Consider the following 14,111-nt stretch of genomic DNA (forward strand, 5'->3'; position numbering starts at 1 on the left):
AGGGCACAAAGCTTCCAGCAACTGGGCATGCGCCGGCGCACACTGAAACATGAGCAAAACATCTCAAAAAAACACCAGTTACAGAACAGGTGACTGTCTTTTTTTCTTCACTTTCACAAAACATAATTTGTTTTTCTTCCCTTGCTGTTTTTTGTAATTGGTCAGTGGAAAGGAAAGTATTCATAATATCGGGAAACAATAAACGTAACTTTTAAGAAGTCAGATAGAAACAACTTTTTTCCTTATCAGTTATAAATTGATTCGTCACTGTGGAAAAATAAGAGGTAAAACATTTTTAGATGAAAGCATCGTAACATATTATGCCTCACAGGAATTCTTCGCAGTATATATGTTTGTTTCCCTTCCTTGGCACACCGACTCAGTTATCCTGTTTTTAGAATGAATTTCAGGGTTCTGCTGCAAAGAGCCATATGAATAGGTTTCAGTATTCTCACACAGTTATTGGTGTTGAATTTAATGAGCCAGTCTGAACCTGCAGAGGGTCACTAAAATTTCAAACCTGAGTGTTCTTTGACTTCTGGTAGACAGTAAAGGCTTGTCCACATGAGGAGTCAGTGCACAGCAAGCCAGGATGTGAATTGTACGTTATGCTAGCTTGACTGAGTTGCCACATGGAAGGTGCTTCTGTACACTGAAAGTTCCGTAGTGCACTTTGATATAGTACTGCTTGAAAGCAGAGTCTGTCAAAGTGCAGTATGGGCCCTCTGGTGTTTGATATAACTAGCAATTAAACAGGGGTCTGGAGGAGACAGGTGACAATGTGTGGCTGGGGAGGTTGCGCCAGCCTGGCTGGGCTGGAGCAGCTCTCCTGCCATGGACAGGGGCTGCTTTGGCCGTGTTGGAGCATCCCTCCCATGATGCGCTGGGCACCAGTGCAAGTCTGACCTGGCTGGAGTGTCCCTGCCTGTGGCACCGCCCCGGGTTGGGGCTGGGGTTTGCTCCAACACAGCCAGAACAGTCCCTGTCCATGGGACAGGGGGGATCCATTTAGGGTGGGGCTTTCTAGTTAAACTTTACCATCCCTAGTGGTAGCAGGGATTACTTGGTAAACTAGTACACTAGATTTACATCCTAACTTGCCATAAGCTAACTTGTCATTCAGCTATGTCTGAAAAGTCTCAATAGGTCAACTCTCTCCACCCAGTGGGACTCAGGGTTTAAGATTACAAACCTGAGAATATTTGTAATTTAGCTTTGCTAAAATGCTCCTGCAGTATTTGTTTTGTTTTACCTTTAAGACCTGTGTACGACAACATATATGTTCTTCTGTTTTCTCTTTCAGGACAGTTAACATCTGAATCAACTATTGCTGATATCCTTGACAAAGGCTCAGGAGCAGTTATTCTCTTAGATGGTAACCATATTATAATTTATTAAGGAGACATAAACACAGCTGACAATCTCAGTATTTAACCTATGCTGGCAATAACTTTCAGCCCAAAAATCTGTTTAAATTCTTAGCTTCTGTGCTGCGTGGCTGAATGACTGCAGAGAAATGAGCTAATTGACAAATATGTGCTTGCATGTGCACGTTGCCCTTCTTTGGAATAGAAAAGGTACTGAAATTCAAAATACTCCTTTTGAGAGAAAACTGATAGACGATTCCTCCACACATGATCAAACAGGTGTTGCTGAAAGCACAAACAGAACAAAGCTTTTACTTTTAATACAATCTTATTTAAGGTTGGTTAGTTTGAACTGCGTTTCTCTTAAAAAGCTCTGTGTGTATGTGTTTATCCAGCATCCTAATTAAACGGACTCTCAGCTTGAATTGTGTGAAAGGATATCTTTTGAATCATATGTCATGAAACATGTTTATTCTCCCTGTTACTTTTTTCTGCTCTTGCATTAATTTAGTGGGCCCAAGCAGTCCATCACCTGTATTCGTCTTTCACGATATATATGGTCTTGATTTCCGGTGACATGGTTATGATGGAACATGACTATTAGGATATTAAGGTTTTAAAATGACACTAAGAGGGAATGACCCACCAAATTTTCTAAGAGAGTGTACTGTTTATATTTCTTCAGGAAAGCATTTGAAGATTTTTTTCCCTATTGTTTCCTCCAAACATCCACATATTCCTGACCTCTGATCTTACTGTTTCTTACCAGATACTGGCTCAGTTTAGCACAAAGCTAACTGCTCTCCAACTTAACTCCTTCTAGTTATGCTTTACTTCCACAAATCTTTGGGCCAATTTGAAATTTATCCAAACCAGTCTTTCTGTAGCAGACTGGGAGGTTATGGCCTGGATCATTAAAGGTCAGCTGCTTATGGGAGAAACTAGGTGCCCAGTGTAAGTGAATGCAGTGCCTTACCAGCAGTAAGTTTAAGGATGAACTCTGGTCTGCATTCCAGTGGAATAGTAAGTGAGAATAAAGTGGAAATAGAGAATTTCTGTTTCACCTCAGTGACTGTAAATTCTTCCAGGATGAACAAAATCAAAGATGACTTTAACAGAAAGAAAACTGAGTGACTTTAAGTTAAATCTTCCTTTGGAGCTGCTTTTTTTCACATGCAGTATTAGTGCTGCTTTGTGTATGAGGTTGTAAATGTTTCTCCCCACTCTCCCCTGCAACCAGGGACTGTTAATGCCTTTTAATAAATCACTTTTTATTACATAGTTCTGTAGTATTTAAATAAATGGCTAATGATGTGTGAAGTGTTGAAATAAACATTAATTTCAGCACTTTGTGTGTTGTCAGTCATTTTTTAGCACTTGGTATGTCATCAGCATTTTGATGGCTCATTTTTTCATTTTAATAGTTTTGTATAAAGAGCATCTCTAGTAGCTTCATTTTAAACAGGACGTTAATCTTCACTTGTTAGGAAATGATTTATGAGGGTGCCATTCAAAAGGGAGGACATACGTCCCCTACCTGGTGAAGAGGCATGCTGACTGGTGTATATGAAATGAAGCTATTTGATGTCCATTGGCACTGAGGGGGTATTTTTAAAAGAGAGAATATGACCTCTTGTTGTATATTGTCTTCCAGTTCATACCTACTGTGGAAAGGATCTGCTGTGCTATAATCAGTTCTCTCTATTTATTGTTGGAGCTGGAGGGTTTGGTGGAAAGCGAACATCAGAGAAGGCTAAGGTAAATTTTAAACGTATTTCAGATGAAGTAACTATTGTCCACTGAATGTAATACAAGAAAAATAATTAATGTATTAGTTAGGGATGATCATTAGCTTGGGAACGACGCAGCAGAAGACGGACGCAAGTGGATTCTGAGCCATCTCTCTGCCAATTGAGAGTCTTGAACTCCTGTGCCTTGCTCACAGGAAGGCCGAAAGATACCTTCTCTATTCATGGCAGCGAGCCTGGTGGTGTAAATGGCCTTCGCTTTTCATTATTCCTAGCTGAGCCTACATCTGTACTGTCATGGGAGATTAACTCACTCAGGGTTGATCTTCTGGGGTTTTGTTTTGTGCATGTGTGAAACAACACTTCCAAAGTCAATCCCAGAACTTCTTGTGAGTTCTTCCATGTAGACATCCATTGAAGGCAAGTGCTAAGCAATTTTAGCTATGCCAACTGCATTGCTAAAATTGACTTATGAGTGATTAACTGCTACATCTAGTGTAGACACAGCCTGAGTGAATGTTCATGTTAATACTTTGGAAAAATTAGTGCTCTAGAAGTTTTCCAGGGACCTAATGTGTCTGTCATAGATTTTTTTATTAAGAAAAACCTACATCAAAAGTTTTGAAGAGATATTAATATCACTCTTATGCTTTATCAACAAAAGAAGACTTATGCACAATTAAATTACATATTCTCCTTCCACACTGACGGACCATGCTGTTTTTAGTAAAAGTTGAGAGAACATGGCAGTTGATAGGTTCAACACGTTGTAGCTTTGCTGACTGCCAGAGGAATCATGTTCTGGAGACCTACAGGAATTTATAGCCAGGGTTTTCAGTGATGTCTAGGGATTACTACTGTGTGTTCCCAGTTCATCTCATCTGCCGTAACGGCACATGAAAATAGAGGTGGCTCATCAAGTAGCCAGTATCCATGTACATAGAGCAACATGACTCTGGGCCAGGACCTTGGGCTTCACCAAGAATCAAGAGAAGAGATCTCAGACTTTGGGAATGCTGTTGTATGCTTCCCGTACCTCACATTGCCAACCAAGAACTGCTTGTTTTTTAATGAAGCATTTTAGTCTTTTCTCTCCTAATGGGTTGGTGAAAGGGTGTTTTACTTTTTATATTATGCTTCAGAAAGTGCCTTGTCCTTTGCTCCATCAATGAGCTTATACCTACTGTACACAGGAGACTTTTCTACACTCAAGACGTCTATCTTGTTTGCTACTACCTGTCCTCAAACGTTGACCAGCTGTTGTAATGTGTGCTACAGAGCATTCCAGAAATTTTAAGCAGTTGAAAGATTGATTTGGAATGAAGATGGTGACTGTGAAAATCTTAGAGGATTTCAGCTGCATTGTTAGTGTGTCTTCTGAAAGAGTTCTTCTAAAACTGAATTATCTGAGAAATACAGGTTGAGGTTGCTGCGTAGAGTGGGAGAAGTTGTTTCATAGTGCAATCTAAGATGGTGTTTACTCTAATGTCTGTGAACTTTGGGTTCAGGTAATCATCTGAGGGAGTCATCTGTTCACTAACCAACCTGGCAACAGTCATGTTGATTTTCTTGTACAGTGCAGGCCAGAGGTTCTCAAATTTATTTGATCGCACCCACCTCCACTTTGTATTGCAGTAGCTCCCTCTCACCACACAAGTTCATATACCAGTAAAAAAAAATCTAACATATAACTCATTAAATATTAAAAACATTACAAAGGCATTGGTTCAGACAGAGCTTCTTAATTATGTAGGGAAAATTTATGCAAAATTGCAGTTTCTCAACTGAAGGTCCCACCCAGTAAAAAGGTTGCAAGCCTGTTGTCGGGGGGGCTGTGGTGTTGCTTTCAGAGCTGAGTGGTGGCTGCTGGCCAATAGTTCAGTTCTGAATGAGGAGCCTCTTCCAGCAGCAGTGCAGAAGTAGGGGTGCCATGAAGTATGCAACTCGGAACACAGCTGCAAAGTTTGCTCTTTATATCCATAGCAACCCATGAGAAACAGTATGATTTCTCCATAATTAAAATAGACCACTACTGATATACCTGAAGGAATCAACTTTGCTAGTTATTCATTGCTGCGAGTAGTATGTGTGCAGTCTTTTTTTAAACTTAAAGCATCTCAAACTCACCCTCAAGTATACACGTTATGCTCCTCGGTTTGAGAACCTCTGATGTAGATCAGTCTTAATTTAGGTATTGTGTAGCGCTTTTGTGATTGTCTCACCTCTTTTTGTTTGGTTGCTGCAATATGACTTAATCATATTTTTCTTAACTAGAAAAAGGAGTACAGAGTTCTTTGCAGAAGCTGAAGGAAAAATATTTTTTTACTCACTTTCCTTTTTATGTATCAACTCTTCGGTGATCTCTGGAATCCCTACTGATATCTAGGGCACCAAAAGTCTTGCAGAATGTCTGAAGTCAATCCAGTGTAAAGAACTATTTTTTTCTTTGAGTCTCTTTGTATTAGATTCTCAGAGCCTAGCCTCTCCTGTAGACCAACTTGAAGAGCAGGATTTCTGAATACTAGGTTTTTTCTTTCTACAAGTGGCACAGAGGTTTACTCTTCTAGAGTCTCTTCATTGTTCTTTCCCCTTTTATCATTGATTTATTATAGGAATATGTTCCACCTACACATGCTTTTTCTCTACAAGGAAAAAAGGAGCTGCTGGTTTTTTTTTTTTTTACTGCAGATGGTAATGCCACAGAAGTGATTTACCCTCATAGGACTTGTTCCATTGTTACTTATGTGCTTAAGACTTGACAGTTTTATTCCCTTAGTAGATACATTGTACCTTTATACTGCACAGTTTCCTTTAGTTACAGGTAGTATTTTGAATCTTCTTATAACTGTAATTACAGAAACTGTAATTACAGAATTTCATGGTCTTCAATGTGGTTGTGCACTTGAGTGTGCACACAAAATTAGTCTTGACTTTATATGATCTTTGTCCCACTGTACTTGATCTCTTATGAACTTCACACATTCTGAATATTTGAATATTATGAAAGAATGGAATTCCCAGCTAAGGAGCTTTCAAACAAGTAGTGTTTCTCCTGTTTAAAATGGGTTGCAGAACATGCTATTCATGGAAGAAACCTCTAGATGTAGCTCTGTTTCTAAATTGGTGTATTTGTATGTCTGTGATTTCAGAAGCATAAAAGGAAAGAAATGGTATAGTCTTTTTCTGTTTTTTTTTCTCTGGATTATTATCTGCAGTGAAACTCTCTGGCATCTTTGCAAGTAGTTTGCAAGTAGCATGCATTGACACAGGGAAGTTTATAATAACGTGCACTAAACACAAGTCCAAATGCACACAGCAGCTATTCACCTACATGAGATGAAAAACAGAGCATTTAAATAGGAAATGGTAAGATGGACAGTTAGTACAATTGGATTCTTTTCCATGTTGGAGCCTTTACACAGTTCTGTAAGACAGGTAATACTACATGATAATCACGTGGGCTGTGCCATACCTCGGGCACAGTACCGTGCAAAGTAATTTATTTTCAGTTGGTAACGTAGTGCCTATGCTTGTACATCCATAGTCCCACACAGACTGCTTTCTGAGCTATTGGCTTAATTTGGAAGATAGTAAATTGACCAGTTAAACATCCTTTTTGATTTTAGATGTGCCCTGAACTCTCTATCTCCTGCGTTCAGATTTCTTACTTTCAGAGTCAAGTCTTGAGACACACCCAGTCAAAGAAAGTATGGGGTGAGCCTTTGTTTAACCATATCATATGCTCATAAACAACAGCATATCATCAAAAGACGAATCACTCTGGTTTTACAAAGGGGCATAACCCCAAGACATCTCTTTGACAAATTTAACACAATATTTTATTCATTAGAAATTTGATTTTAATAAAACCATCTGTGTAAATACAGCAGCCTGAATGAGCTGTTAAGTATGTTAAGCTGAATGAGTAAATAGTGATGGAATTTGTAACCCAGCTCAACAAAACATGGGCCCACTAGAAATTAGTTCATAAATTAAAAACCTACTGGGCCAAAAATAATAGGCTAAAATTATGTAGTACTGATTCTTGTTCAGGAAGTTGTGGTGGTATTTAGTTTTCTTATGTGAACATTAAGAAGGCTATTCTTTGTCTGTCATACTGATGTAGTCACATCTATGTGTGGTCTTCCTCCATTGCAACAAATAAATAGTGGCCCTTTGTTTCACTACATGCAGAAATCTTTTTCCGTAAGAACGGCCCTACTGACTCATATCAAAGGCCCATCCAGCCCAGTATCTGATATCTTTGAGGTATTTTTAACATACAGAGAAATCCAGATGAGGATAGATTATAATTTGGTCTTTCTGATGGTTTTTAATTTTTTATCATATTCCTTATAGGGCTGTGTATTTGCTACAAGCACCATGTGCTATAAGACACATAGAAGTTCAAAATTCTCTCTCTGGATTTATTGCAGTTTTTGTCATGTCTTTCAGTTGCTGTGCCTTAGTGTTCTAAAATCAGTGTTAGAATATCTTGTATGGGGTTGTCTGGACTGTAATGTGTGGTATGTGCTTAGATCTAAAGTATGAGAAATGATTTTACATAGATGTAACACATGAAAATAATGCCTGTTCCAGAGTCTAAGAATCCTTTGTGATAGTTAATTGTATTGTACTGTTATGTTAAGAGGCACACAGGAGTATCAAATCCAACATTCTTTCTCGGCACACAGTAATCCAGCCCCAACCACATACTTTCTCGCCTCAGTTCCTAAAAAAAGTGACCCTTCCCATCTTAAAATCTACAACTCAATCCTCCCAACTTTAGCCCAATACAACTAGTTTTATTGTGTATTCCTTAGGTTGGCTACAAATTTCAGATGGTTTCAGACCAGAGGTTGTAATGAATTCCTAAATTAGGGGCGCTCATATAGAACACATTGCGAGCAGTTCCTACTGACATGCATTCGTGGATCTGTAGCTTGAGCACCTCTTTTCATTTAAAGCAGTACTGAATTGTGGGCATTGTGGCACCTTTCGTAGGTTTCAGGCCAGTTAGGTCTCAGACAGAACAAGTCTCTGTACTTTCACAGGGAAATCCATTGACACTGTGCAAATTACAGAACACTGTTGTCATGTATTTATGGTCAAATGCACTGTGTTTATCAAGCTAGCACTTTCTGCATTATCTTCAGTTTCAGAGTTAATTTTGTAGTTTTCTTAAAGGCATTGATGGTTCTAAAATGGGGTTGTGCCACAAACTTCTGAGCAGACGCTCACTGACAAAAGTCACCCGCTTGATTGTTTAACAGCAGCTGACAGTATGGCCCTTGAATTGTGAACTCTTCTGACAACACTGCTGAGATGTTTCCTCTGTACAATTTGGCAAAGATGATTTTTTGCCGTTACCTCCAGTTGCCCCTGCTGAATTAGTGATCGTAGAATCGTAGAACGCTAGAGCTGGAAGGGACCTCAAGAGGTCATCAAGTCCAGTTCCCTGCCTTCTTGGCAGGACCATCCACCATCTATATAATCCCCAGTAGGTGTCTGTCTAACCTGCTCTTAAATATCTCCAGTGATGGAGATTTCACAACCTCCGTAGGTAACTTATTCCAGTGTTTAACCACCCTGATGGTTAGGAAGTTTTTCCTGATGTCCAATCTGAACCTCCCTTGCTGCAGTTTAAGCCCATTTGCTCCTTGTCTCATCCTCAGAGGCCAAGGAGAACAGTTTTTCTCCCTCCTCCTTATAACTCTCTTTAGCTACGTCTACACGTAAATGCTACATCGAAATCCCTTATTTCGATGTAGCGAAATCGAAATAAGCTATTTCGATGAATAGCGTCTACACGTCCTCCAGGGCTGGTGCTGACGACGTTCAACTTCGACGTTGCGCAGCACCACGTTGAAGTAGGCGCTGCAGGGGAGCGTCTACACACCAAAGCGGCCCACATCGAAATAAGGGTGCCAGGAACAGCTGCAGGCAGGGTCACAGGGCGGACTAGCAATTCCCGGGCAACAGCAAGCCGCTCCCTTAAAGGGCCCCTCCCAGACACACTTGCACTAAACAGCACAAGATCCACAGAGCCGACAACTGGTTGCAGACCCTGTGCATGCAGCATGGATCCCCAGCCGCCGCAGCAGCAGCCAGAAGCTCTGGGCTAAGGGCTGCTGCACATGGTGACCATAGAGCCCCGCAGGGGCTGGAGAGAGCGTCTCTCAACCCCTCAGCTGATGGCCGCCGTGGCGGACCCCGCTATTTCGATGTTGCGGGACGCAGATCGGCTACACGTGCCCTACTTTGACATTCAACGTCGAAGTAGGGTGCTATTCCCATCTCCTGATGGGGATAGCAACTTCGACGTCTCACCGCCTTACGTCGATTTCAACTTCAAAATAGCACTCGCCACATGTACATGTGGCGGGCGCTATTTCAAAGTTGGCGCGGCTGCGTTGAAGTAGCCGGCATGTGTAGACGCGGCTTTTGAGGTACTTGAAAACTGCTGTCATGTCCCCTTTAAGTCGTCTTTTTTCTAATTAAACAAGCCCAGTTCTTTGTTTTTCCTCATAGCTCATGTTCTGTAGACCTTTAATCATTCTTGTTGCTCTTCTCTGGAGCTCTTCCAGTTTCTCCACATCTTTCTTGAAATGTGGTACCCAGATCTGGACACAGTTCTCCAAATGAGGCCTAATGAGCGCTGAATAGGGTGGAAGAATGACTTCTCATGTCTTGCTCGCAACATTCCTGTTAATACATCCCAGAATCACGTTTGCTTTTTTTGGCAACGGCATCACACTGTTAACTTAATATTTAGCTTGTTGTCCACTATGACCCCTAAGTCCCTTTCTGCAGTACTCCTTCACAGACAGTCGCTTCCCATTCTATATGTATGAAGCTGATTGCTTCTTCCTAAGTGGAGTACTTTGCATTGTCCTTATTAAACTTCATCCTGTTTACCGCAAACCATTTTTCCGGTTTGCCCAGATCATTCTGAATTATGAGCCTATCCTTCAAAGCAGTTGCAACCCCTCCCAGCTTGGTATCATCTGCAAACTTAATAAGCGTACTCTCTATGCCAATATCTAAATAGTTGATGAAGATATTGAATAGAACTGGTCCCAAAACAGATCCCTGTGGAACCCCACTTGTTATGGCCTTTCAGCGTGACTGCTCAAGACGTCATCGTCAGACACGATGGACTACTAAGAAGAAGAAGGTGGCAAAGAATCCTCTGTCTTAGGCTTTACTACACAGGTTTTAGTGACATGGCCTATAAGTGGGGTTCACCTGGACAGCAGGAGAGAACTTGTTTTAATTCTGCTCTGTTGGGAATCAAGGCTAAAACCTGTCCAGCTGCAGTGCTTCTTAAATAAATGTGTCATGCTCTTTTCTACACCTAGCGTCCATTAGCTTACATTAGGAGTTTCACTTGCTAATCTAAGCTTTCACACCTAGCATCTAGGCAGGAGAAAACATTGCATAACATCCTACTGTATCAGCACTTCAGTCTTTCTCCCATTCCTTTCTGCGATATTTTATACAAATGACCATAAACTAGGGCCTCTTGCGGTGAAAAGTAATCAGGTAACTTCATACCATTTAATGAGTTAAACTAGCATTACTTGGCTGTGGTGCATTTCTGAGAAAGGCAGTGATATACTGTTACTGGTAAAAATCAGCAACCACCTCTACCATTGTGAATATTGTCTCTTCATGGGTTTTCAAGACTAAGTTTCACCGATTTGAATAGTTTTCAACTGGTTGTGATATTTTTAAATCAGCTGTTTCAGATGGAGTCTGACAGACTGTCATGTTGAGTTTATAGCGTACATAATAAACGAAACAAAGCTATAGGGTGCATGAATATGACCTTGTTTCAAGTGATAGGGTTCAAAATGCAGTGTATAATTGGGACAATGAAGACTAACAAGCCAGAGGCTTTGAAAGACATGGGTAAGGCCCAAAGTCATGTTTATAGTAAACGTTTTCAAAAACTGGTCAAGCTGTTGTTGTAAGGTACTGTTTAAATAGTGGGGTTTTGTTTTTTTTTTGCCTCCGTTTATGTTCCAAAATGTTAATCTTGGTTTTCATAGGTTTCAAAATTGAACCAAACCATGGAAGCTAGTTTTGTAGAGAAACTAGTAACCTTTCTTGAGAATCTATTATTTATTAGTTTGGAAGAAATCCTTTAAAATGGTGTGCTCTATATGTATAAATCAGATTTTGTTCTTCAGGATTAATAATCACTATAGCTTGATATATGTTGCCTTTCAGTTCTTCTTAGAGAAGGAGCTGGTAAACTTAATGGAGTGATCACCAGTTATTCTTATTGGCTTTTGTAAAATGTTGCAAGATATTGGAATGTGTGCAGAGTTTGTTTGTCAGTGACAAATTTATGGCCAAGAAAGATTGACTTGTGAACAGGGGTCAAAAACCTGCGGCTCTTCAAGGATTCATTTGCAGGTCTGAATGCTGCCACCACTGACTGCTTTGTGGCTCTCTGTCCTGCAGCTTCTGAAGCAGTAGAATGAAATTCAGTTGGTTTAACAGCCGGCAGGGCAGCGGAAGGACTCTGACTGTTAAACCAACTAAATTTAGTTCTAATAGTTCAGCGGTGGCAGGGCAGGGAGCCAGAGAAATCAGTGGGGGCATCCAGAGCCGCAGATGACTCCATTTTGGTCTCAGGAGAGAACATTCTGGCCCTGGAGGGGGGCATGAGAAGGGATAGTTCTGTGTCTCATATTCACATGCATTGCAGCTTTTGAGGTATTGGTTTTGTAACCATATTTGGGGGAAAAAATGGCTCTTCTCACTATTTTGGTTGCAGAGCCCTATTTATGAAGGAGAATCTTGAAACAAACTTTCTGGAGTATGTTTGTTTGAAAAGTTATCCACTTATCCTTAAACATGTTTAACGCCCCCCCCCCCCCCCCCCGTCTCTGGGAAATCATGGATTTTAGTTCTTTACAATGTCTCTGATTATGATTTTTTTGGGTGGGTAAAGGAGAGTTATTTTATATTTAAATATTCTTTTTCTATTCAGGTAGCAGTGAACCCACCTAACAGAACACCTGATGGTGTATTTTCTGATGTCACTACAGTTGATCAGGTAAGTTTTTACTTCTTTAAGGAAGAAAAGTTTCTTTATTTGATTTTCTTGGAGCAATCTTCTACTCCCTATCTCTCCTCATTTTTTATAACTTCTGTATTTTCACTAAATAAAATTATAAAGTGTTCTGGTTTGGGGTATCATAATGTGTATTTCAACTTGTATGTATGTTCTTTGCTTTTGTAAGGGTTATAATCTTGTAAGTTTTAATGTAAAAATACTATATAATGGGATGGAGGCATTTGTGAAAAATAATGATAATTAGAATAGGAACTTCTGAAACTCGTGTCAATGGGTATTCCTGACAAGATATGGAACAAAGAAACAATGGTGGTTCAGAACACAGCAGTGCAGAGTGACAGAGTCAGAATGTTGTTAATGTTTTATAAAGCATACACTGCTAACCTATGGAAATTAAAACATAATGAAACATTACTTGTTGACAATTGTCAATCCAGTTACCTTTCTTTGTGCCAAGATGCACACTCTTAATGTTTCAAGTACAATCACTTCTGTCACAGCAAAAGCCTAAATAGATGAGTTCACAGAATACTTCTTTTAAGGTCAACAGAAAATAAACCAAATTTTGAAGCTAACAGCAGACCATCAAGAGAGCTCTGGGTGAAATTTTCCCAAAGTGTTCAAGTACCATTTTCAAAAGCAACTTGTAGTCCCTTAGTTCCATTGACGACAAATGGAACTTTTTTCCCCAAGAGCTTAAGTTTCTTTTTGAAAATGGAAGCAGCTCATAAGTAACTTTTTCTTTTGAAAAACTTGTTTTCTTCTGTGTTTAAATTTAGGATCTGTTAGTTAAAAAGACTATGGCTGATCTTGGTACTCAGTCATCATGTTGGAGCTAAGGGAGGGAGGCATCCTCTGCAAGTTAGGATTCAGATTGGAATATAAACATCTTGAAGTATGTGCTCCAAAGGCAACTAGAATCCAGTTCAGTCTTCCAAGAGTAGCTGTGGCACACTCTGTTAATGGGTCCTGATAAATGGGAGTCATCACAATTGTAGTATAGCTGTTTCTGTGGCCCTTTCTGGTCTCTGAACTCACCCTATTAGGCATCCGGGATCATGTCCTTACCTCTTCTGGAGCAGAATAGCTTTATTCTTGCACTCCTAGGCTAGGCCCTCAGCTGTAGCGCTCTTTATAACTGCGTATACCTAGACTGTATTCCCTGTTGGAGTCTGACTGACCCAAACCATGGTTTCACTTGAGGAGTATAGAAGGAATAAAATGCGAGTTAAGAGAAAAAGGATTTGAAAACAATAAATAGTTCATACATGTGTGTCTGACCTAAATCCCCGCCATTCTTTGATGGTGATGCAGGCAAACCTGGCTGCTTGAGAAATCCCCAGCCAGTCTTGTGACAGTCAGTACAGTTTCAAGACAACATCCTTTCCCTTAGACAGTGTGTGTCTCTTTTCATCCAGCGAAGTTCCTTTCTTTTCTCAGTTACCAGAAGTTTTGGCCCTACTAATCAAACATCAGATTGGTGGGCCAAGTACAAAGTTGAGTCAGTTTCTTCAGGGCCAGAGGTTTTTCCCATTGTCCTGTAATAGCCCTCAGGTGTTCCTTGAACTCATTGTTTTGCTTTCACATTCATTTCCCAATAACCTTGTTGATTTAGCCAAATATAGTCATACAAGAAACATTGTAATACCGGGTTGACATATAGTATTCGTAAATTATTACAGAACAGATGCACATCTCTCACAAGGACCCATTTCAAGTTTTATTGAAGTCAACAGATTCTGCATATCTTCAGTGGGAGATTATAAATTGGTAACTACATTGTATTTTGAACACTGAGAAAGTTGCAAGGGTTGTATATCAAAATGACAAAGAGAAAAATAACTTAGCCAAAGTCAGTGTCAAAGACAGACAGAAAAAGGTTGCATCTGTAGAGTCCTCTGGGGA

General features: G+C 40.1%; 1 protein-coding gene across 1 annotated transcript in view; it reads left to right on the forward strand.

Moving 5' to 3' along the window:
* HSD17B4 (hydroxysteroid 17-beta dehydrogenase 4) overlaps positions 1-14,111 on the forward strand; it is a 123,569-nt gene that overhangs the window by 42,148 nt on the left and 67,310 nt on the right. Inside the window, exons 15-17 of the mRNA XM_074994996.1 lie at positions 1,304-1,375; positions 3,022-3,125; positions 12,120-12,185. Coding sequence (XP_074851097.1) covers positions 1,304-1,375; positions 3,022-3,125; positions 12,120-12,185 — 242 coding nt within the window. The remainder of the gene's footprint in view (positions 1-1,303; positions 1,376-3,021; positions 3,126-12,119; positions 12,186-14,111) is intronic.

This window comes from Carettochelys insculpta, chromosome 5 (assembly GCF_033958435.1).
Source record: "Carettochelys insculpta isolate YL-2023 chromosome 5, ASM3395843v1, whole genome shotgun sequence".
Lineage (NCBI taxonomy): Eukaryota > Metazoa > Chordata > Testudines > Carettochelyidae > Carettochelys > Carettochelys insculpta.